The sequence below is a fragment of the Oncorhynchus kisutch genome, linkage group LG13 (genome assembly GCF_002021735.2).
Source record: "Oncorhynchus kisutch isolate 150728-3 linkage group LG13, Okis_V2, whole genome shotgun sequence".
Taxonomy (NCBI): Eukaryota; Metazoa; Chordata; class Actinopteri; order Salmoniformes; family Salmonidae; genus Oncorhynchus; species Oncorhynchus kisutch.
In genome coordinates this window covers 59,952,953-59,977,941 of record NC_034186.2, presented here as the reverse complement: position 1 = coordinate 59,977,941, position 24,989 = coordinate 59,952,953, and the positions used below count along the sequence as shown (strand labels likewise).

Here is a 24,989-nt window from a genome sequence, read left to right as displayed (position 1 = left end):
ATGAGACAAGACTGTAGCTACCAATTGGATACCAAATTGGGGAGAAAAAGGGTTAAAACATTTTTTTCAAAAAACATGCCTTTCAAGCAACTTTTTTCAAATCATTATTTGAGTAGAGTCATGCAGCCTTACAATTAATTAAAAATCTAAACATATAGCCCAACATTTGTAGAAAAACTAAAGTTAAATGAATAACTCTAAATTAGGCATATAGGAGTACCTATTTCTTTGTTAACTGCTCAATACAGAATAGCCACGTGCGCAGTTTCTCAAATCGTTATGTGAAAAAGTATCCTTTCTACTTTATTCAGCTTTGTTAAATTTTATTCTATAAAATAATATTAAATAATGGCACGGAATTCTAAGAAAATCTTGTCTGCTAAACGAACTAGTGTAGCCCACAGCCATATGGCAGAGCCAGATCAGGACTTAACATAAGGACATACATGGATTTATTGTGACGGTGTAGGCTATATTACATGGATTTATTAGACTTTATAAAATGTAGACGTTCCAACAGTCTGTATCAGTGGCTTGTAGGCTATGTGTGGAAGCCAGGAGTTGCTAAATGTGTTTATGTTAATTAATGGTAAATTATCATGAAACCGGCAGTTATTTGCTTGACAATCACCTGCTGATGAAATTTTGTGACCGCCACAGCCCTACTGCAGAGCGCTCTGGACTTCAGACTGGTTCGAAGGTTCCCCTTCCAACAGGACAACGACCCTAAGCACACAGCCAAGACAACAGAGGAGTGGCTTCGGGACAAGTCTCTGAATGTCCTTGAGTGGCCCAGCCAGAGCCCGGACTTTAACACGATCAAACATCTCTGGAGAGACCTGAAAATAGCTGTGCAGCGATGCTCTCCATCCAACCTGACAGAGCTTGAGAGGATCTGCAGAGAAGAATGGGAGAAACTCCCCAAATACAGGTGTGCCAAGCTTGTAGCGTAATACCCAAGAAGACCCAAGGCTGTAATCGCTGCCAAAGGTGCTTCAACAAAGTAAAGGGTCTGAATACTTATGTAAATGTGATATTTCCATTCTAAAAACCTGTTTTTGCTTTGTCATTATGGGCTATTGTGTGTAGATTGATGAGGAAAAAAATTATTTAATCAATTTTAGAATAAGGCTGTAACGTAACAAAATGTTGAAAAAGTCAAGGGGTCTGAATACTTTCCGAATGCACAGTATACACGCGCGCACTCACACACGCATGCACACACACACACACGCAGAAACATACACACGCACAGACACATGCACAGACACACACTACCTCCACAGCCTGTGTGTCGGGGGTGAGGCGGTCGAAGAGGAAGCAGAGAACACGCAGGTCCCGGCAGTACAACACCAGCTCCTCAGGAGTGAACTTCAGAGAGGAGCTAGCCGTCACCAGCTTGGTCCGGGATGGGCCCACTGCAGCGCAGAGATTACACAACAATCTTACAGTCAAAACCCAGGTACACCACTGATGGTTCATAGCTACAGCTTCCTGTGTCAAGCCGAGTCTAGAATTGGGTTTAGGATATTACCACTGTTTATTATTTATATCATTCATCAGATTTTCTTTTACAAGTACATCTCGTGGCTCTCATAGAACAAAGGACTTTGGGAGCACTACAGCCTAGTAGTTGTAGAAGCCTTACCAGCTACAACCTTCTCAATGGAGGCCAGGGCCACGTCATGATCCCCCAGGAGAACAGGGTCTGCGTTGTCCTACATACGGAGGGTTAGAGGGATGGTACAAATATAGGTCAGTTTGTCTGATCAGGATTTTTTTTCACCACTGAATGGATGGTCTGAAAACGTTCTATATGATGTTGTTGATTGTGATGATGGTGATTACTCCCACAAGCCTTCTTCTAGCAATAATACGGCATCATTACTACTTTCCTACTATGATAGCAGGTGAGCTGTCCTTCAACAGTCCATACTCAGAGCTAGTCCAGTACTCACGTCAGGTTTGGGGCTGTCCTGAGGCACAAAGGCCACTCTGAAGTGGGTACAAAAGAGAGTGCCAGACAGCCATCCACCCCCCTCCTTGGCAGTTAGCTTCTTCCTCACCAACACAGCCCTCTGGAGCACACACTCTCCTGGGGAACACAGACAGGGGGTTTAGGCTGGAGCACACACTCTCCTGGGGAACACAGACAGGGGGTTTAGGCTGGAGCACACACTCTCCTGGGGAACACAGACAGGGGGTTTAGCCTGGAGCACACACTCTCCTGGGGAACACAATCAGGGGGTTTAGGCTGGGGAACACAATCAGGGGGTTTAGGCTGGAGCACACACTCTCCTGGGGAACACAGACAGGGGGTTTAGGCTGGAGCACACACTCTCCTGGGGAACACAGAAAGGGGGTTTAGGCTGGAGCACACACTCTCCTGGGGAACACAGACAGGGGGTTTAGCCTGGAGCACACACTCTCCTGGGGAACACAATCAGGGGGTTTAGGCTGGAGCACACACTCTCCTGGGGAACACAATCAGGGGGTTTAGGCTGGAGCACACACTCTCCTGGGGAACACAATCAGTTTTTTTTTAGGCTGGAGCACACACTCTCCTGGGGAACACAATCAGTTTTTTTTTAGGCTGGAGCACACACTCTCCTGGGGAACACAATCAGGGGGTTTAGGCTGGAGCACACACTCTCTTGGGGAACACAATCAGGGGGTTTAGGCTGGAGCACACACTCTCCTGGGGAACACAATCAGGGGGTTTAGGCTGGAGCTTACTGAACATAATGCAACAACTTTATTGTCCACAGAGTGTTTCAAATGTGCCTGATATTGAAAACAATAAAAAAAAGTACACAATTTTAGAACATCATGAGAGTTTCATTGTCAAGACTGAGCATTCCAAGGTAAAGTAATAAATTGTGCAAAATACCAGAATGACTGCTTGTTTGAGGGAAGGGAGAGGGTAACGTTGAGTGCTATGTATAACAGAAATGTGAATGAAAATAAACTTCAGCATGGAGTTCATCAAGGGGCTGGGAGGTGCTATTTTCTCAGCTATGTCAGCCACTGAACGGTTGAGTCAAGCAGATGTCGTTGTCTGGCATCCAGGTCCAGCTTGGCATTTGCCTCATATTTCCGATCACATTGACATTTCACATACACATAATTAAATATGGTGTGTGCAACCAATGTGATTACAGTTCTACTGTACATAACAGTTAGCATAACAGCCCTTACATATAAGACCTCTCTCATGTACCGCAATCACAATTCACTAGCTTGTGATCGGGCTCCATAAACTCAAAATCACTGAAAGAGGGTTTCAGAAAAGGTACTCAGTCCTTTTCTCTCTAAGGCGCAACATTCAGCTCTCTTTTGTCCTTCCACACTCTGAATTTGTATCTATTTCATTACCTTCATACCAATATTTCAGCTCAGCCTGTCTACGTAGCTATCAGTCTGTATCAAAATGGCAGCTGCTAATGTTTTAATAGATAAGGACCAATTCTCCTGTCCGATCAGGTCTGGATCTACTGAAAGATCCAGTGACAACTGCCTGGGGACACAGCTACTGTAAGGACTGTATTGAGCGCTACTGGGATCAGGATGATGAGAAGGGGTTCTACAGCAGCCCCCAGGGCAGACTGGCCTTTATCCCCAAGGACTTTTTTGAACAGAAATACCATCCTGGCTGATATGGTGGAGAAACTGAACGGAGAATTCCAAAGTGTTTTCTTTTATGCTAGACCCGGAGATATGCAGTGTGAGGTCTGCTCGGGGAGAAAACGGAAAAGCGGATATTTCCTGTCTGGTGTGTATGGCCAGTCTACTGTAGGACTGCCCTCCAGCATCACTATCAATCTTCTGCATCTAAGATGTACACGCTAGTCAAAGCCTTGCCAAAACTGCAGGAGAAGGTCTGCTCTCGTCATAACAAACTGTTGGACGAGTACTGCAAAGAACAGCAGTGTTTCTGTTATCTGTGTAGATGAACATAAAATCCATGATACAGTCTCAGCTGCAGCAGAAAGGAGTGTGAAAGAGATTCAGGTGAAAATACGGTGGGAAACATTCCAACTGAAGAGAAAAGAGAAGACATGGGAGAGAGAACGGCTCAGAGAAGCTATGGCGTCACTCAAGAGCTCTGCACAGGCAGCAGCGGAGGGCAGTGAGAGGAGGTTTAGCTGGAGCTGATCCACTCCATTGACAGAAGGTGCTCTGAGGTGAAGGAGTCAATCAGAGCCCCGGAGGAGGCTGAAGTGAGTCGGGTTGAACTGCTCCTGAAGCGACCGGAGCAGGAGGTGGGTAAGCTGTGGATGAGAGAAGCTGAGTTGTGAACAGCAAACACACACACAACATATCACATCTATTTCCTTCAGACGTACAAGGAACATTGTAAGCCTGTCTCTGAAGATTTGCCTGCCACTTCGACTAAACCATGCTGGGATTTTGGGGCGGTGAGGAAATCAGTCACTGAACTCAAGAAACAGTTGAAGAGCTACTAGAAGGGAGGGGTGGAGATAACCATGGCAGTGAAAGCTGTCCAAATGCTAGTGCGACACAAATATATTTAAAGCAAGTAAGGAAACATTCCGTCATCGCAATTATTGATATCAATGCAAACATTGTCACAAATACAAAAGGCAGCATGATACCAGAGGCATGTGCGTGCCAATAAATTCATTTTCCTATTTAGATTGATGAACAGTTCCCTGCCTTTTCTCACTGTGGTGTTTCGGCCGTAAATGAAGCTGCTTGTATCAACGCCAGTCATATACTATTCCACCTCACACTCCAACACATTCGCATCAATATACTGTACTTACAGTTGAAAATGGAAGTTTACATCCACTTAGGTTGGAGTCATTGAAACTAGTTTTTCAACCACTCCAAAAATGTCTTGTTAACAAACTATAGTTTTGGTAAGTCAGTTAGGACAACTACTTTGTGCATGAAACAAGTCATTTGTCCAACAATTGTATACAGACAGATTATTTCACTTATAATTCACTGTATCCCAATACCAGTGGGTCAGAAGTTTACATACACTGAGAAAGTTGACTGTGCTTTTAAAAGGCTTGGAAAATTCCAGAAAATGATGGCTTTAGAAGCTTCTGATAGGCAAATTGACATAATTTGAGTCCATTGGAGGTGTACCTGTGGATGTATTTCAAGACCTACCTTCAAACTCAGTGCCCCTTTGCTTGACATTATGGGAAAATCTAAATCTACAAATAAAAAATTGTAGACCTCCACAAGTCTGGTTCATCCTTGGGAGCAATTTCCAAATGCCTGAAGGTACCACGTTCATCTGTACAAACAAGTATAAACAACATGGGACAACGCAGCCGTCATACCACCATATCCACAGTAAAACGAGTCCTATATAAACATAACCTGAAAAGCCACTCAACAAGGAAGAAGCCACTGCTGCAAAACCGTCATAAAAAAGCCAGACTATGGTTTGCCTCTGGTCTGATGAAACAAAAATAGAACTGTTTGGCCATAATGACCATCATTATATTTGGAGGAAAAAGCGGGAGCTTGCAAGTCGAAGAACACCATCCCAACCGTGAAGCACGGGGGTGGCAGCATCATGTTGTGGGGGTGCTTTGCTGCAGAAGGGACTGGTGCACTTCACAAAATAGATGGCACATGAGGGAGGAAAATTATGTGGATATATTGAAGCAACATCTCAAGACATCAGTCAGGAAGTTAAAGCTTGGTCAAAAATGTGTCTTACAAATGGACAAATACCCCAAGCATACTTCCAAAGTTGTGGCAAAATGGCTTAAGGACAACAATGTCAAGGTATTGGAATGGCCATCACAAAGCCCTGACCTCAACCCTATAAAATATTTGTGGGCAGAACTGAAAAAGCGTGTGCGAGCAAGGCCTACAAACCTGACTCAGTTACACCAGCTCTGTCAGGAGGAACGGGCCAAAATTCACTCAACTTGTTGTGGGAAGCTTGTGGAAGGCTACCCAAACATTTGACCCAAGTTAAACCATTTAAAAGGCAATGCTACCAAATATATAATTGAGTGTGTAAACTTCTGACCCACTAGGATTGTGATGAAATAAATACAAGCTGAAATAAATCATACTCTCTACTATTATTGTCTCTACTATTATTCTGACATTTCACAATTTCTTAAAATAAAGTGGTGATCCTAACTGACCTAAGACAGGGGATTTTTAAATGTCAGGAATTGTGAAAAACTGAGTTTAAAAATATAAGGTGTATGTAAACTTCCGACTTCAACTGTATGTATCCTCATTACACTTCAGGTGCATTTTCCAATCCAAATGCATGACTTATCTTCTGGGAAGGGATGTATTGGTGCATATTTACAGAGCCTTTTTTAAATGTCAATTTAACCTGCTCTTGTCTAGTCCCATGGGATACAGGGCTGATACAGCTTTGACTCTACAGCTATCAATATTAGTCTATTACCATGTTATTACACCATAAAAGTGTTTAAATGCTTTGTTAGGAATGATGAATTTATGCAAAATATTTTAAAATCTGTTTGTAATATTTTGTTGATGCTTGAAAATAAAAACTAGATTCCAGAACTCTAGAACAAATCTTCCAAAAACAAGCACTTTCATCCATACAGCTCTCTCACATCTAAACACACTGAGCACAAAGACACACCCTCTTTCACACATCAGTGAGACAGCACATTTGTAATGCTCTCTCCCAGCAAAACAAAGCCTTTGCCAGCTAGACTTTGGTTTCCATGGCAACAAAGTCCAGGACAGAGTAGAGGGGGAAAATAGCCTTTTTATCTCTTGCAATGGAAGTGTTTGGCCAGACACCATCATGGTGGAGAGAATGTTTTCAGTTTCAGTTTTTAGAACAATAAAAAGGATTTGGTGGGTTGTGGAAAGGGCTCAATTCCTTCAAAAATAATGTTGAAAGGGGAAAAAAAGGGAATAATTCAAAAACATAACTGCACAAAGCATGCCATTTTTGGTAGTGCTCAACCTCAGACAGCCAATTAGACCTCGGTTGAGAGAAGATTTTCAGGGATACCAAATTACATAAAAACAGGAAATCGTAATTTAACACATCAAATGCTTGTTTATCCTATGAGAAAGGGAAGTGTGGCTGTAATCAAGGTCTTCACAGCTAACACTCCAATACTTTGCCCATTGCACAAGATTAACACCAAAGCCTGGCAAAAACTACAAAGAAATCTTCAAAGGGTCCCTCAGCAAAGCCACAAGATCTTTGGGGTGTGTGAGCTGAGGACTGGAATCAAGCAAGGCACTGTGATTAGGCTATGTTTACGCCGACTTCGGTCTTATGACGCCGGATAAAAGTCACAAACCCTCAACACAAGTATTCCCTTTCTAAAGTCCCAGACATATAGCTACGAATTAAACTCTTGAACCAGGCGCCCTACGGACACTTTAGGTTTTAAACACAAATGAGCCCTTGTTTCTAGGATTGCCTGTTACTCTGTGGCCAATCAGGCTCAGTGGGATTTGCGTGCTCCTTTTAATGGCTCCCTGGGTGCAACAGTGCTGAAGACATTTCTTAGGCATTGTGGCTCACAGACATGAGAGAGGGGGCAGGAAGTGTCTGCTTCTGGTTTGACTCTTCTGGACTGGAGAGTCTGCAGGTGGTTTACATTCCTAAAACATGGGAAGCTGAGGATTGAGTCACTCAATACTCTGTATACAGTGACACTGTTTATAAGATGACACTGGTAATTTAACAGTTTAAACAGTTTTACTTTCGTCCAACAGAGTGCAGGCCCCACACACACACAAAGCTCAAGTGCCTTTGTCTCTCTCTTATTCTAACCCTCCCTCGCACACAAAAACACATGTACTCACATATGCACTCAGACAAACACATACACTTTCAAACAAACACACATAAACTCTGGAAAGTCCCCATTGTGGCTATATTTCTCTTTGTCCATTGGTGTTCTGCCAGTGGATTGAACAACCTGAGAAATCGGCCAGAGAGAACACAGCTGAATGTGATATGAACCAAATGCTCCATTTTCAATTTCATTTGTTTCCAACCACGTTTGTTCTCCATTTTGTTCCTATGTGCGTGCAGAGGAGACGTTTCTGGCCCTCTGTTAACCAATGGGAGAGAATAAGACAAAAGGTTTACCAGAGCGGTGTCATGAAATGTCTGATGAAACAACACACACAGCTTTGTTTTCATAAATTTACAGGACTTTTTGGGCAATAGAAATGTATTCCCATTCAAAAATCCTATTTTGCCTACCCCTAAACCTAAATATAACCCTAACTTTTACCCCAAACCTAATAAGTAAGCCTAAAATATAATTTTAACAAAATCCGGACATGAAGTCCTGACTTTTCAAAATGTTTCTTGTTTTCCTACCTTGTCAAGACATTGTGGTGACCTGTCAAGACATTGTGGTGACCTGTCAAGACATTGTGGTGACCTGTCAAGACATTGTGGTGACCTGTCAAGACATTCTGGTGACCTGTCAAGACATTGTGGTTGTGATAATGTAGGAAAACATACATATGCACACACACGGAATGCACAGAGCTCTTCACTACTTCTTTAGGTAGTGTGCTATCCAAATTGAGCTCATAAAGCATACAATTGTATATTCTTCAGAGATATTGACCTGCTGTTCTCTTGTCACTCAGCAAGGCCAGCAGTGACAGTCCAAATGATTGACACCAAACCAAATTCAGTGTAACATAAGCGCATGGATCAGGGGATTGTGGTTATGCTCTGAGGGTCTTGTCCACTTGGCTTTGTCTGTGGATCTACAGTAGGCCCTTCATATTCAAAAGTTACACGATCTATCTATCTTTCCACCCATAGCTGTTTGTGCTGCCCTGACCCATTCACCCCCTGGAGCCCGCTCTGGTTTCCCCTGTCCTGTGTCCGAATGTTATCTGAGAATGTGATGAATGGAACGCAGGGTTGTATAGTATACAGTACACTGAGGCCTGGGACTTTTCCGACTGTCTGTGTGTCTTTGGGATGCTGCAACGTGAGCCCTTTCACCCAGTTTGCTTCCACAGATTCCCCATTACCTTGTGTGGTGCATCTGTGAAAGTGTGTGTAGCACATTTTTCAGAGCTGAAAGTCAGTTTCCAACATGAGAGAATTCCTTCGCAGAAACTATGACAGTGTTTCCAATTCGGGATGAATCCTTTCTGCCTTAATGTGAGGCAGATTTCCATGACCAGATGTGTTTCAAATCTGCCATGGCAGGACACAGAAAATTGGTCAGAGAAAGGGATGTGAGAGCCGGAGAGAGAGAAAGACAGACGGACAGAATTTCACAGTCACACGATAACAAAAACAACTCAGAATGGGTCCACAGTGACCCTCAGACAGACTGGGAGAGTCTGGAAAGAATGAGACAAAAACAGTTTCTGAATCAGACAGAAAAAGTGAATGAAGTGGGAAGTGAGGGAGGAGGGGTGTGTCTAGGTCAGCGCTACAAGGTGGAAGTGAGAGCTGAAAGTGAAAAGGGACAAGGAAACACACACACTGCTCCCACAGAGGTGCTGTGAATAACTGCTGATATGAATCGTTAGAGATTAGCTTGGCTCTGGAGGGGCCCTGGCCTGCCAACATTCCAGTTGGAAAGCTCCTGATGCGGCGTGCTGCTGAAACTGAGATTATGAACAGGGGCAGGGGCCTGCAGCACTTCTCTCCACAGTACACTGACACACTGTTCTCAGAGGCTACATTACAGTAGCTTAGCACTAGGATTTAGTAAGAAAACAGAGATACAGATGGGTGCAGTTTCAAAAGATGGACTTGCCTAAAGAGATGTGGCTGACGCTGTGTTTTCAGACCCACATGTTATGATACACGTATGGCTACTGTATTTGTCACATGGAACTAGCCTCATATTCATCAGTGCTCTTCAGTCTGGGTCTTACCTGGTAAGCAGCGTAGTCCAAACATATCTCTCCCCCGTGCGTTGACACCACTGTGACTCAGCATCCTCTCCTGCAGAGGGAACAGAGAACAGGCCTGGTGTTATTACTGCATCCCGTCAAAAATAATAAGAGAACAAACACTAATTGATTTTGCTTCAACTCAAGATTTTCTTATTGACCACATTCCCCAAAACCATAGCCAATCCCACAATGCTCCATGATGACTCTCAGTTTCCATGTTTTATTAGTTGTTTTGCTCTGTACTGTATGATTTGATGCGGTCTCAAAGTACTCCAGGCTGTTCTGCTAGCGACATAATCCAATCCCATAGAACCGCAGGTTGCTATTACCGGACTACTGGCTAGCTGCTAGCACATATGGGCCCATTTAGCCTGAGCTCCCACCCACCACAGAAGACCATTTACATAGGGTAGAAATCACACAATGCACAAGACATAGGCCTAGGCATTGAAAAAGGAACTGTTTGTTCTGGTAATGACCACTCTGGCAGTCCAGTATAGAGACATGGAAATTGCTATAAAGTATACAATGAATCTGGTACTGACTACTCACTCAGCAATTCTTCACTGCCTACAAGGCCAATGTTCACAAACACGTTACATTTTTGCTCCAGTTTAGTCGCATATTTCTTGGCTTGCAAACTAAAAACAACTTACTATAATGTGTGACAAATACTCTTAGGCTACTATAACTCTTGTGACACACACAATGTAGAGGTGAAGTGAACTGTGTGCTAACATGCTAATGAGAACATATGACACACTTCTGGTTTCCTTTAGATTGACAGTGGCTAAAACCTCATGAGAACATTAAACAAAGATAACCTTTTGCTCCTTAAACAGGTTGTAAGTCCCACTCATTCATAGCATAGCTGTTTGTCTTGTCTGTGAAATGCATATGCCCAACTGACCATATCAACAGCGGCCTAAGCTCAAGAGCACTCTGCTAACATTAGCATGATGCTAGCATAATGCTAGCATAATATGCTAGCCTCATGCTAATGTTAGCAGAATACTCGAGTGGCTGAAAATGCTAGAGAATATGGAGCTTAAGGAACTTGTCAACAATAACAGAACTTGCACATCTGAATAATAGTAGTATTGGTTTTCAGCTTCTTTCCCATCATCAAATCACACAGCTTTTAAATTCTTGCCACAGCAGTTAGTGTGAGAGAAACCCCAACCACAAACTGCCAACCCCCCTAACAAAAACCTAAAAAATGGGCAAACAGTCCTGACTTTCTCAAAACAGAAGATGAAGTCCTGGGTCACACCAAGACATCCTGGACAGGGTTATTGTTCCACCAATTTTATTGACTCAATCCTCCACCCAAGACCTGAGTTAGCAGAAGGGAATGGTGGATAAACAAGCCAGTTTTTAAATTACAAGGGAGAACACTAAAACTTTACAATGTTCTTGGTTTCTGCTCGCCAGCAGACCATTGTTAATTTTTGTTTTCTTCTGGCTTTTCAACTAATTTGTTTTTCCATTGTTTCAGCACCAATTCCCCATTTATAACTCAAACACCCACAGCTGCATTGCTTGCTCTTTTTCTGAACTTATTTTGATATTTAGAGTTATCAATATTAACAAACTCTGTTTCTGTGCCTTGGGATTGTGTTATTTTCCGAAGTTCAGTCAACATATTTGGATTCCAACAGCAGAAATGCTCCAAACTGCTCCACCAGCTAAAACTACATTGGAGGCTGAGGAAGAATAGAGTGAAAGCCCATCAAATAAACTACAACAAAATGTGTCATAACATGAAGAGTAACTCCACTAGACAAAGGTAGAACAAGTCAGCAGGTAGATCAGATAGGAGAGAAGGGCAAGGTGAATCTGTCTAGACGAAAATTACTGGAACCCTAAATCGGTGAGGGAGAGGAAAAATCCCAAATTAGAGTCCTAAATCCAATTCACCCCCAAAAATGAATAACCACATGTCCAGGCTCTGTTTCTGCTGATGATTCACTCCTTGACTCTCCCTGAAGTATCTGGCTTTTGCGTGTGTACTACTCGATCACTCTTTCCCTCCCTCCTGCCCTCCTTCCCTTTCTCCTCAGGGAGTGCAGCCAAGGCCCATTGCAGTTTCCATTGCTCATGGCTTCCCCTTGCCACTGCGGGCAGACTTCTTCTGCAGAGGAGAACATACCTCCTCTGCCCTGAAATAGACCAAACTTACTGGTGGAAGGAAAGTGGCAGTCTAACACCACATAAACCTCAAACTGTAGGTTTGAACAACGTCCCTCGCCAACAAGGGGCCTGTGTGTAGCTCAGGTAGTTAGATTTTTACTAGTTAGATCATTAAAACACACTGTTTTAACATGTGGTGCTGCTGTAGTGGGAGGTTAGCCTGGCGGTTTATGTGGTATTGTTCTTTTCCTCACATCAATAAGCAGGTTTGTGGCATTGCCGTAGGGGCTCTAAAAAATGTAAACAAGGATGTTGGGTCTTTTCTCTAAACATGGACACGCTTTGAAGTGTTTTACCTCTTGCCCCATTTGGAGCAACTCCTGAAACATAAACCAGACAAAAGTTGTCCTGAAACCCAAAACCGTTTCTGTCTAGCCGTGAGCCGTGGCTTTGCTTTAATGCTGCCTAGTTTCTTTTGCATTCAAGGAGCGTCTACGACAGTGTAATACATTTCCTACAACATAAATAGTCACATCACACACTTTATTATACCGAGAGAACAAAACCCCAACGACAAAACAATGAAAGAGATCCCACACTGGAATAGACTACTGAGAATTCCACCTCGGAATGTACAAAAGACAAGGAAGGAAAGTGATTTAAACATACAGGAGAAAATATGAATGTTTTAATGAATCGTAAATTCATATACCATTACCCACTTGCCCTGCTTAAAATGCAGCTTTGAACCACTAGCTTACTCTACAGTCTGCAGAAGCATTACTATAACTCTCCCTATGGAATCGAATGTGCCCACTACTCTCCATATAAATGAAGGTAGAGGGACTATTTATAGTAATGCCTATGGCGTCTTGGCCTTAAATCATTATAACGACCTCAGCACAGACTTGGTCTGCAACAAACACTCATTAACTGCCCTTAATGATAGTCCAAATGAGTTGCTGTTCATGGTGAGACATTTTGCATTCTAATCTTCTTCTATATCCCTCTAAATTAAACTCCGTATCATCTAGTCTGAAGGAAATTGGTTGTATACTCAATGATGCACTCGCTGTGTAAGGAGGGTTCAAAGTTCAATCAGAGGGTGTGTGTGGGGCACGTGTGTGTCAGAGGGTGTGTGTGGCGGTATGTATTTCAAGCTTCTATTTGTCACTGGTTGTGCATGTGTCAGTTCATAGCTTAAGTATGTCAATTTGTAGACTGTAATAACAGGACAGGTTTCAATAACTCGTGTTTTAAATGTGCTTCTTGTTTAACAAACATTTGTGACTCCAGCAACACATAAACATACAACTCCCACATTGGGTGTTTCCACTTGAAATGGACAGAAACAGGCTACCATCCTTGTTTCACGCTTCCCTCGGGATAGCAGTATTGGTTAATAATCACCCAATGTACAATCAATAAATCCTTGAAAACAAGCATACATCTTGTTTACTAATGACAGACGGCATTGTTTTGTTCAGTTTCCGCATGGGAAGCACCGCCAGTTCCATAGCTTGTTTCAGGATCGGAGGCCTTGGCCCTATGGGACTGGGTGTGTGAATACCATTTTGGCTCTCTTTTATGAGCCCTCATGGATCTCCAGCCACTCTGAATAGAGCTGAGCCCTCTGACATTTTCACTACTGTGGCACTTGCATTGTGTTATGTGGTTGACTGACTGACTGCTTCCAGATTCTAGCTAGCTGAGGAGCCAGCATGTGAACAACTCAAGGGAGGGGAAAGAGAGTGGGTGAAAACAACAAGCCTGGACTGTAATTATGAACAGTAACATGCAAACCTCCTTATAACCCAACCAGTTTGCATGTGATGTGAAATGGATGGCAGGACTTTGCTTAACCTTATGTCATATCTCAATGGTAACTAATTTGGTATTACTGTAGATAGCCTACATACACAAGAGTTACAACAATTATTACAAAAATGTAATTTGGTTCAGTATTGGGACCAACTGTAGCCTACTTCTTAAATACAAAATGTACACGACAAAGGTTTCAGATCCAGTGTCAACTCATTCCTATTCAGTGCGTTTCTAAACCTCAAAACTTTAGTGGAAGTGAAACCAGAGTGTATAGGTGTATAATATTCAGGACATCACCATATGTTAATCTGCAGCCACATTGCAAACGTTTATTTCCAAGATGGCTAAAAGAAACTGCTATTTCTGTTAGGCACTTATATCCAAGAACTCCTGCTCCTCAGGCTGCCGTTGCCATGGCAACAGTCAGATGTTGCGCTAATCACCCCCACTCCACATGTGAGCAGCAATGCTTGAGGGTGGAGTTGAGGCATCTGTTATCGTTTCCCCCTGCGGCTTCTCAAAATAACCATGGAGGAAGAGCTAAGCAGCACAGAGCGCACGAGCACACCAGCATAAAATTCTAAAGAAATATCTAGGCTATGACCATCACTGTAATAAATCAGTCTACCAATTTTCACCAAGGTTCTTCAATTTAGATTGGTTTTAATTGTATTGTGCTTATAGACATGTCCCTCGCCCCGAATGTGTTCACACAGACAGTCTTCCACGCAATGATGTCCAAATCTCTGTAAATCTGCATGGCTGTTGCCTTTACAAAATACTTTTCCCAAAGACGGGCGTGACAAATCATGTTCACTGACATACTGTAAGTAAAAGGTTGATCTCTTTGTGGTGGTATAACAGACTTAAAGGCATCAACAGTGTAGACCTGTGCAGACAGACCCATCCAGAGCTCCACCACAATGTGTCCTGTGCAACAACAAAAAATCCAAGGCCACAACACATGATGAAGGATCTCAGAAATAAACCTGAATGTTAAGAAACCACAGGTCTCTCTGAGGTTCAAAATAAATGATATATATATATATACACACAGTGCCTTGCGAAAGTATTCGGCCCCCTTGAACTTTGCGACCTTTTGCCACATTTCAGGCTTCAAACATAAAGATATAAAACTGTATTTTTTGTGAAGAATCAACAACAAGTGGGACACAATCATGAAGTGGAACGACATTTATTGGATATTTCTAACTTTTTTAACAAATCAAAAACTGAAAAATTGGGCGTGCAAAATTATTCAGCCCCCTTAAGTTAATACTTTGTAGCGCCACCTTTTGCTGCGATTACAGCTGTAAGTCGCTTGGGGTATGTCTCTATCAGTTTTGCACATCGAGAGACTGAAATTTGTTCCCATTCCTCCTTGCAAAACAGCTCGAGCTCAGTGAGGTTGGATGGAGAGCATTTGTGAACAGCAGTTTTCAGTTCTTTCCACAGATTCTCGATTGGATTCAGGTCTGGACTTTGACTTGGCTATTCTAACACCTGGATATGTTTATTTTTGAACCATTCCATTGTAGATTTTGCTTTATGATTTGGATCATTGTCTTGTTGGAAGACAAATCTCCGTCCCAGTCTCAGGTCTTTTGCAGACTCCATCAGGTTCTCTTCCAGAATGGTCCTGTATTTGGCTCCATCCATCTTCCCATCAATTTTAACCATCTTCCCTGTCCCTGCTGAAGAAAAGCAGGCCCAAACCATGATGCTGCCAACACCATGTTTGACAGTGGGGATGGTGTGTTCAGGGTGATGAGCTGTGTTGCTTTTACGCCAAACATAACGTTTTGCATTGTTGCCAAAAAGTTCAATTTTGGTTTCATCTGACCAGAGCACCTTCTTCCACATGTTTGGTGTGTCTCCCAGGTGGCTTGTGGCAAACTTTAAACAACACTTTTTATGGATATCTTTAAGAATTGGCTTTCTTCTTGCCACTCTTCCATAAAGGCCAGATTTGTGCAATATACGACTGATTGTTGTCCTATGGACAGAGTCTCCCACCTCAGCTGTAGATCTCTGCAGTTCATCCAGAGTGATCATGGGCCTCTTGGCTGCATCTCTGATCAGTCTTCTCCTTGTATGAGCTGAAAGTTTAGAGGGACGGCCAGGTCTTGGTAGATTTGCAGTGGTCTGATACTCCTTCCATTTCAATATTATCGCTTGCACAGTGCTCCTTGGGATGTTTAAAGCTTGGGAAAACTTTTTGTATCCAAATCCGGCTTTAAACTTCTTCACAACAGTATCTCGGACCTGCCTGGTGTGTTCCTTGTTCTTCATGATGCTCTCTGCGCTTTTAACAGACCTCTGAGACTATCACAGTGCAGGTGCATTTATACGGAGACTTGATTACACACAGGTGGATTCTATTTATCATCATTAGTCATTTAGGTCAACATTGGATCATTCAGAGATCCTCACTGAACTTCTGGAGAGAGTTTGCTGCACTGAATGTAAAAGGGGCTGAATAATTTTGCACGCCCAATTTTTCAATTTTTGATTTGTTAAAAAAGTTAGAAATATCCAATAAATGTCGTTCCACTTCATGATTGTGTCCCACTTGTTGATTCTTCACAAAAAAATACAGTTTTATATCTTTATGTTTGAAGCCTGAAATGTGGCAAAAGGTCGCAAAGTTCAAGGGGGCCGAATACTTTCGCAAGGCACTGTATGTATGTAGGTATATATTATATATATATTTTTTTTTTCAGTGATAAAGTGTGTGATGGTAGCAGCTTCCTGTATGATTGCTTCCTGGCCACCCAAGTTTAGAATCAAGAGGTGCTGCTGAAGAGTAGTTAGGAGTTATTTAAGAAAACAGGCATCACTATATGCATAATGATCCAAGGGCTTGAATATGTTGACTAATCCCACTTGTCGTAGTCAATTTATATTCCCACATTTCATTAATCTCATATAATACTGTACAGAATGCAACTGTACACTGTCTGTAGGGTTTAAACGTTTGTTTAGTCCATCAGCTCAAATTATTTTCTCTCTAAACCCGTATTAACCATATGGGCATTCATAGCACATACCATTATTTGGTATGGATAATAATTAATAGAATCCAAGCAGGCAAAATTAATCGGTGCACATGTGCTGGCTGTCTCTTTGCCATACAGAAACCTAGTGCATAAAACTAAGAATGCTACGATGGACAGCTTCTTTTGGATGCTTTTGGTTTGTCCCAGACAATAAGAATAAAAGGCCTTCAGTCTTCTGTCTGTGGAATGTAGGTTATCAAACCATTAGTTTCCACAAGTAATACATACGTCTTACAATGTTTCATAGAATTCGAGACATTGTCGAATTAGTTGGACACATTGTAACTAACCATTCTGAACACAGCAAGATATCTAGGTGGAATCTACATCTGTTTATTTAGTCCGACGATGGAACAAAGTATTTCAGTTCATTATTCTCATTGGTATCTAAAGTTGACCCACGGCAAGCTACCTTCCAGAACACGAAACAAATCCAACATAATATTAAAACATTGAGTCGAAAGCCTACCTTTATATCTGGAACCATCTGTCTCACTTTGAACGTGGTTTTGGATCCCGTTAACATTTTGACGTCCAACACTCAACTCTCTCGAAATATAGAAAATAGACCTTAGACCTTAAGAAACGGTCCACTTTCTTCGAATGACAGCGAGACCCTGCATCACCGGTTGAGAACAGAGGTGGTCTCTGTGAATTAAAAACTAAATGTCGTTCCTTTCACGGTTATCATTGCCGAACGAATCCATGTATGTAGGCTACTGTGTAGTGCACGCCCCACATAAATGTACCGCCCGTCAGGAATATTTGCCTATAGTTGTTAGTCACTGGATTGTGTAAGAAATGTTTACCTCTGCTTGTACCCATTCCTCTCATTTCCATTTGTTGATTCCCTCGCCATAGTTAAAATGACACACCAGTGAAAAAAATAAAGTGCAAGTACAGCCTCTTAAAGGGCCAGCAGTGTAAAAAGCATCTAATAGGATCCCAATTTTTCACCAGTAGATTGTACTTCAATAATAGTCCTGCAAATTAAGCCACCTTATTCAGGTAATCAAGGTCTTGGTTAGTTGAATGAAGTGTCACAGCACTGGGACTAAAGCAGTTCAGTTCTTCAGGACTATGAAGAACACTGTGCTATGACATTTTGAATTTAGGAAAGGTAAGACAGACAGTATGTAGAGCTTTTGAAGTAGGCCTAGTTTTATAGAAATGGAGATGGTTCAAATGGGCCATTTAATATAGGTTGTTGAATACAGGCCTATACACAGATGCACATATATTTCTAAATACAAGTGTTTTGCCTCCAATGCTACATTAAGTAATTTGTAATTGACAAGCTGATTCACTGAATTTAGAAGTATAGAAACAGCCTGGGTACAGAAATAAAAATGTGATCGTGTAGTCCCATCGTTAACTTCAATACAGATACTTAACATCAACAGCCCTATAACATTTTACAGGATCATACATGCTTATAAAATAGTTGTAAATCATTATACCCGTGTTACTAAGGCAGAATGAATTGGATGTTGCATTTGTAGTATACTGTAAAATGACTCATTAAGTATTCAACTTCTCGCCTACCTTGAGAATTTCAAACGAGAATGGAAGCAACGATGTAAACAAGAAAATGCCATGAGGACGACTAGGCTTAAAGAGCACAGAAGCAAAAAAATGTACAATTAAAATTCTAAATAATATTACCAGTAGTAAACTACCTACAAGATACAAGCCCTAAAAAAGGCACCCATTTGTAGGCATTAGTCTTAACACAGGCCAGTGATGAATATGAGTGATACAGTACCTGCAGTTGATCCTTTGGTAAATGATGAGCGTCTGAGGTACGGCTGCACTGTCATCTGAACTGACAATGTAGAAAGGTAGTACTGCAGTAATGCAGACAGATGCTATTGGAAGAATATTCCAGCGGGAATGTATTGAAGAAATTCCTTTTGATGAGCAAATAGAAATTCTAAAATGGATAAAGTACAGTCTGTCCCTCCTAACAGCCAGGTGGGGAGACCGTGTCCTGGTGAACGAACTATAAATCCAAGCCTCGTTCTACCACATGGGACCCTATTCAATATTACATAAGGGTCTCCAATTTCTCTAATACATAGAACAGCTTCAGACACTGTCGGCTGCATCATCTGGGTGAAAGTTACTACTAATGTGTAATGCTGTAACAAGTTGTTTCTAATACATAAAACAGCTTTTGTGGTTTAATCAAACAAGCGAGAGAGAGACTTGAGTGTTTCAACACAATTGATAATTGGACAATATAATAGTTTTGAACATTTATATGTACTGGCTGGCATCAGGTGTAGATGAATCGATGTACACATTGTTAGAATCGATGTAAATCGCAGTTAACCCAGAACTCAAATCTGGTGTCATTTGGTCAGATGGTCGATAAATGTACTGGACTACGGTACCATTTATGTTTAAGTAGTCTGGCCACGAGAGATTTCAAATCAATGGTGTCACAATTACATCATCCTTAGATCAAGATAATACCAATTCTCACCCTTCATCCAACATTGTATATCCAATGAGTACATTGAAAAACAGACAATCCCTTTTCAATACATCTCTGGAATACCTACCATACATTTGTAACCCCCCCCAGTCAGAAACGGAGAAAAACATTTGGATTGCCACCATGTTGTTGAAATACAAATGAGAGTTTATTCAAACAGTGCAAAAAAAATAAAAATAAATCAGATGTTCTTTCCATCCAGATTGCACTGTCACAGCCTCTCCTCTCCAAACATGAAAAGAGAAAATATATATATTTTTAAACCAGGACAGCCCAAATCAGCTCAAAATAATGCACAAATTTGGTTAAATGGATAGTAATTTACATGCAACAGTTCCAGTCCCATGCAACTACAGTATCCCATGTTCATGTTGCTGATGACTATTTTGTCCCATAGAAATGAGAAAATGTACAAAATGTACAATATAAAAATAATGGGTCAGTTACTTTGTAAAACAAATTCTAAGCCATCTAATTCCTAGAGAGGGATTGCAGCAAGAGCATAGGTTGAAAACACCAACAATCAAGTATTGAATCATTACCGTAATGTGTTAGCATTGCATGGATTGGTGGTGAAAAAAATACACAAGTAAAATTCAAATAAAAACAAACAAATAAAAGCCAGTCTGCTTGACACAAGTTCCTCAACTAAACATTCCAAAAGGAAACTTCTGAAAAAAAAAAAAATTCTTACTATAAATATATATTCTCAAATCATATCGTCAGGTCAGCAATGAGGATACTAGTTTGCTAATGAGAAACCTTTGAGTTTAGGAGGCTCTTTTGTGATCAACCTTGACAGCCAAACTGTCCATTCTGGTGAATACTGACTCCTCCATAAACCCAGGCTATTACAAGCTTATATTCCACTCATTTTAGCATCCGTCAATATAGATTATCTTTAAAAACTTTGTAAAACTTTGGGTTTACAAAAATAACTTCCAACATATACAACCTCGCTGTCATTTGTTTTTTTTATACAAAAATGTTTGCAGTCTATAAGTGAAATGTTCAAGATGTTGTCTGTAAGCCATCCAATTCTTTAAAAAAAATTGAGTTGATGATGTAAGCTAATATTATTACATTGAGAGAAAGCACACACACACACATTTCTTAGTTATCCATCTTTCCATTAAAGATGACCCCTTGTTTGTGCCTTATGAGCTGCAATTTTTTTGTTGCAAAAAGGTTTCATACAGCGTAAGCACACACACACAGAGAAATATTGTTTTGGATATAGCATAATGGTATTGTGGGGAATGGTTGGTTCCCATTCAAGAAGAACATGCCACCTCGAAGTCATGGAGCATCCCTTGAAGGATGACTATTTTGATCCGCATGTTTGAACTCTCTCAGAAGACAAACATTACTTCATACAGTCCCTCATACCCTTGGCAAATTGTATTTTTGGAAATTAACTCAAATCTTAGTACCCTTGAAAATTGTTCTCTTTTGTATTTTTGGTTAAGTAGGGCATGGAAACTTCCAGGAACAGTGAACACAAATACAAGAGCGCCATCCATTGGGCAAGGCAGTGAATTGCATACAGATATTCTCACACCATTGTGCTTCAAGTGAAAAGACTGAACGGCTGTTTATCAAGTCAGGAAGATTGGTCTTCCTCATGAGTCTACATGGCTCATTGGTAATAACACGGCTTGGGTGAGAAAGTGTTAATACATTGGTGATGAGAAAAACAATCAATTCCTAATCTGCAAATCATTGAGAGTAACATATCTAAACGGTATCTAAAAAATGTGATATGTTCCAATCTCCAGAATTATTATTTATATATATATTTTTAAACATTTGATCTCTAAATCGCTTTATGAACTACGAACAAGGACTCCATGTCTGGATGCAAAATGAAAACAATTAAAACAGGGGCTTTACACTGAGTAGGGTACAAAAATTCCAGAAGAGAAACTGCAGCAAAAACAAATAGTGTACACCTGATGCACATTTTGTAAAACATACAAACAAGACTGTAATGCCACAAGGACAAGAGACTGAAAAAGGCAACAAGGAAATAGAGTTAAACCACAACACTGGCACCAAAAAGCTGTTCCCATGGTAACTGAATCCTTAGAGAAGGGGTTCTTGCCCATGCATCTGCCCTCCCGCAAGTAGAGGTGGCAGTGTCTACAGTTCTGACATGACCTAAGGACAACATAACAGTCAGATACCTTCAAAACGGTAACAAAATGTCTACAGACATTAGGAAAGTGCTTGAATTTGTGCAGAAAGAGGTTAAGCGACAGGGGTCAGTCACTTGTTTGGAATCAACACAATGCCCTCAATAGGACTTGAAGGGGAGTTGGGTTAAACAATCCAACTTGTTTTGAATCGTCCATGTCAGGAATTTGGGGTTTGCCATAAGTAGGTTTTCACAAAAAGTTACATGAATATTTAGACCAAAGTAACACAGCCCTATGGACGAGATTCCAGAAAATACCTGTTACCTTTCTCAGCCACAAGAGAAGCAGAGACTAATTGACAGTTACAATGTAAGTGGACAATGTTACAATGGACAGTGTCATTTTCAACCAAAATGTGAACGTTTACCAGTTTAGCATATACTGATTACCTTGAGGTCGGGCTGAAATTGCGAGGGGAGTTTGTGTTTTGAATGCCGGTTTAGTAGTGTTGGATGACCCTAAATGTACCAGCATATTATTGAAATGCCTCATTTTCATGGATATAAAATGACGAAAACAAGTCAGAGAACAGTAAGATTCTAGCAATCTTATTAAATACTGTATATTAGTCATTCGGAATATCTACCACAGTACTCTGCCATGTTTGTTCTATAATTGATACTGGGAGATATCTAAAAATGGTAGAAGTTTTAAAATGTACTTGACTGACATCTGGACAAAATATGGTTTGGACACAATGGTGAATTTAGATTGGATGATTACTTGGCCATAAAAGGCATCTTAAGGGTGGATAGGGCTATCTGTTTGCCTGTTTATATTTTGAGATTAACTTGTATAGAGGTCTGTTGCATTCTGGAACGTTAGCAGCACCAATGCAGCCCACAGAACAGCCACCACTGTAACATAATACTGTAGTTTCAATTTGCATTACAAGAGAAAAGAAACCCAACTACTCATCAGGAAAGAGCTCCGTTCATTCCCAAGTCATACATGCATCCGGTATCAGTAATGCCCTAGGCTAGTCCGTCTGCATACATCTCTAACCCTCTGGTTGAAAAGACTAACAAGACATCAAAGGGCTGATTCGTATGTTAAAATACCACCAATTTACAGGGCGTCTCCACATATAGAGGAGTGATAATCAAGAAGTTTCAGGTTGTGCTTGTGCAGTGTTAGTTTGTGTGTGTGTAATGTGGATGTAAGAGTGCGTGTATCGCCTGCCGTATACATTCTCTCCACCAGGAGGAGACAGTTGCGAGGTGACAAGGGGACAAAGCGGAGGAGAGCCTGAAGTTCTCACTCACACACACACACAGCCTGCATAAGAGCCACAGCAAATGTAAGAGAAGTGCACAGTCCTATTGTCTAACGCCCGCCGCAGCAGCCGCCAGCCACCTTCTCTCCAGTCACTGTACCGATCCTGTCCAGGACGCTCTCCACACACAGTGTTGCCTTTAGAGAAGGAAGTGATGCGATGAGAGGGCCAGGCTCTGTATCATCCTATAGCAGGAAACCTCATCCATCAGTTCCCTTGTGGTTGGTGGCCACAAAGCCAGTTCTGGTCAGTCTGTCCGTCCGTTCATTCAGAACCTGTGGATGGCCGGCTCCGTTTCCCTCTTCAGCTCCTCTCGGTAGCAGCAAGAGCAGTAGTTGCCCGTCTCAGGGTGTCCGTAGTAGTTGCAGCTGGGCGTCCGGCAGCGGCTGGACTGGAGGCTGGACAGGCCTCCTGCGCTGCCCAGGGAGTAGTGCCTGACCGGGAGAGGCCCGCTGCGAGGAACATCCAGGCCGGAGCGCACTTCCCGGAATCCGTTAGTATAGCCCCCGCCTACAGGCTCTGAGGTGGGGTAGTCTGGAGGGTCGTGCTCGGGGAGGTACGAGGGTGCAAAAGAAGAGGGGATGAGGCGAAAGGGGCTGAGGGGTACCGGTGCCTGTGGGGGGTGGTACTGGGGGTGAGGGGGGCCCTGCGCTATGGGGCAGTGGCGGGGGAGGGTGGCGTAGGAAGGCAGACCGGGATAAGACGAGGCTGGGGAGCCACCTGCAAGCTGGCGCCGCGTCTCCATGTAGCCATGCATGTGTGGGTGCTGAGTAAGAGGGACGGGGGCCGGGGAGGGCGGCTGATCCATGAAGGTTGGCCGGGGGATGGGCACCACGCCAGAGTAGAGCGAGGGGCTGAACGAAGACGACTTGAGGTGGTTGAATGTGGGCGGTGAGCTCTCAGCCGGCTCTTCTTTCGGTTCATACGTGCGGTAGCCCACCTCTGTACCCATCGTTACCTCCTTCTTGGGCTGCTGCATGCCGTTGGTGCTTCCTTTCCGCTCTGCCTCTCTCCGCTGCTGCTCCTGCTCTACCCGGAAGCGCTCCTCAGCGTCAGACAGGTAGCGCTGGATCATCTCCTCCTGGAAGGGCTGGCGGTTGCTGGTGGTGAGCAGGCCAGCAAAGATGAACTTCCTCTCGCCCTGCATGGCCGCCCGCAGGATGCCCAGGCTCGCCTTCACGTCGGCACTGTACTTATATGGGTCACACTCTCTGCTTCCGCCACCCGTGCCATTCTGACGCTCGCTGCCCGACGACGGCGAGCCCTTCCCAGAGTCCTCGGAGGCGTGGGCCGAAGGCGAGCTGTCCTTGCTGCCTTTCCGCCCCCTCAGCGAATTTTTCTTCTCTGTGCCCTCCTGCTTGGCTCCGCCTCCTCCTGCATTCTTCCCCGTCATCAGCCCGCCCACGTTCTTTTTCAGCTTGCTGCCCAGGCTCTTGCCGAAGCTGCCCAGCTTATTGGCCACAGAGTCAGCCCTCTTCTTGTCTTTGTCTTTCTCCTTCTTGGTCTTCTCCTTTGCCCCCGTACCAGTCGTCAACGTTGCCGAGCTGTTACTGGACGAGCTGGAGGAGGAGGAGCTGTTCTTGGTCGACACACCACCTGCGCTGGCCGCCCCTGCTGTCGTCATTGCCTCACCGTTGCCGTTGGAGCTGCTGCTGACAGACTCCTTGTCAGATTCTCCTGAGTCGGGAGGGGTGCGGGTGTCCTCTCCTGCAGAGGCGGTGGGGGACTCGGGCTGGGCCAAAGGTGCCTGCTGAAAGAACAGATACACCGATGATGAATTATAGGGAAGAGAAATTGAATTTAAAAAAGAAACAGGGAGCAGGTGTGAGTGACGCAGAGAGCAACAGAGAGATTAAGAGCAGGAGTGAGAGGTACAGATGACTCAGTTCAGAAAGCTTCTTTTCCATTTCTATAAATTCTATTGGAAAATGTATGCAATAATTAGAGAGGGTGTGACCTACAATGAAGACGTCACTCTAGTTTACACAATGGACAGCTATAAAAACGGTCCTCTCTGCCAAGCCCCATAACCATGACAACCGAAGAGCTAAAGGTAACTCCAACATCCTCATTTTTATTGGAAAGGCCTAGAAAACCTCACAGAT

General features: G+C 42.7%; 2 protein-coding genes across 4 annotated transcripts in view; both read right to left on the bottom strand.

Annotated features, from left to right (window-relative positions):
- Nucleotides 1-17,768, bottom strand: part of LOC109902051 (myotubularin-related protein 11) — a 33,045-nt gene extending 15,277 nt beyond the window's left edge. Inside the window, exons 1-5 of one of the 2 annotated variants that reach the window (XM_031786753.1) lie at nucleotides 17,720-17,768; nucleotides 9,874-9,943; nucleotides 1,959-2,095; nucleotides 1,649-1,718; nucleotides 1,279-1,418 (exon numbers count right to left, since the gene is read on the bottom strand). In XM_031786753.1, the coding sequence (XP_031642613.1) occupies nucleotides 1,279-1,418; nucleotides 1,649-1,718; nucleotides 1,959-2,095; nucleotides 9,874-9,937 (411 nt within the window). In that variant the 5' untranslated portion in view covers nucleotides 9,938-9,943; nucleotides 17,720-17,768. The other variant, XM_031786752.1, reaches the window with a different exon arrangement.
- Nucleotides 17,769-19,539: 1,771 nt separating this feature from the next.
- The window catches only part of LOC109902052 (OTU domain-containing protein 7B), a 31,511-nt gene continuing 26,061 nt past the window's right edge, over nucleotides 19,540-24,989 (bottom strand). For both annotated transcript variants that reach the window (XM_031786750.1, XM_031786751.1), the window contains exon 12: nucleotides 19,540-24,634. In XM_031786750.1, coding sequence (XP_031642610.1) covers nucleotides 23,153-24,634 — 1,482 coding nt within the window. In that variant the 3' untranslated portion in view covers nucleotides 19,540-23,152. The remainder of the gene's footprint in view (nucleotides 24,635-24,989) is intronic.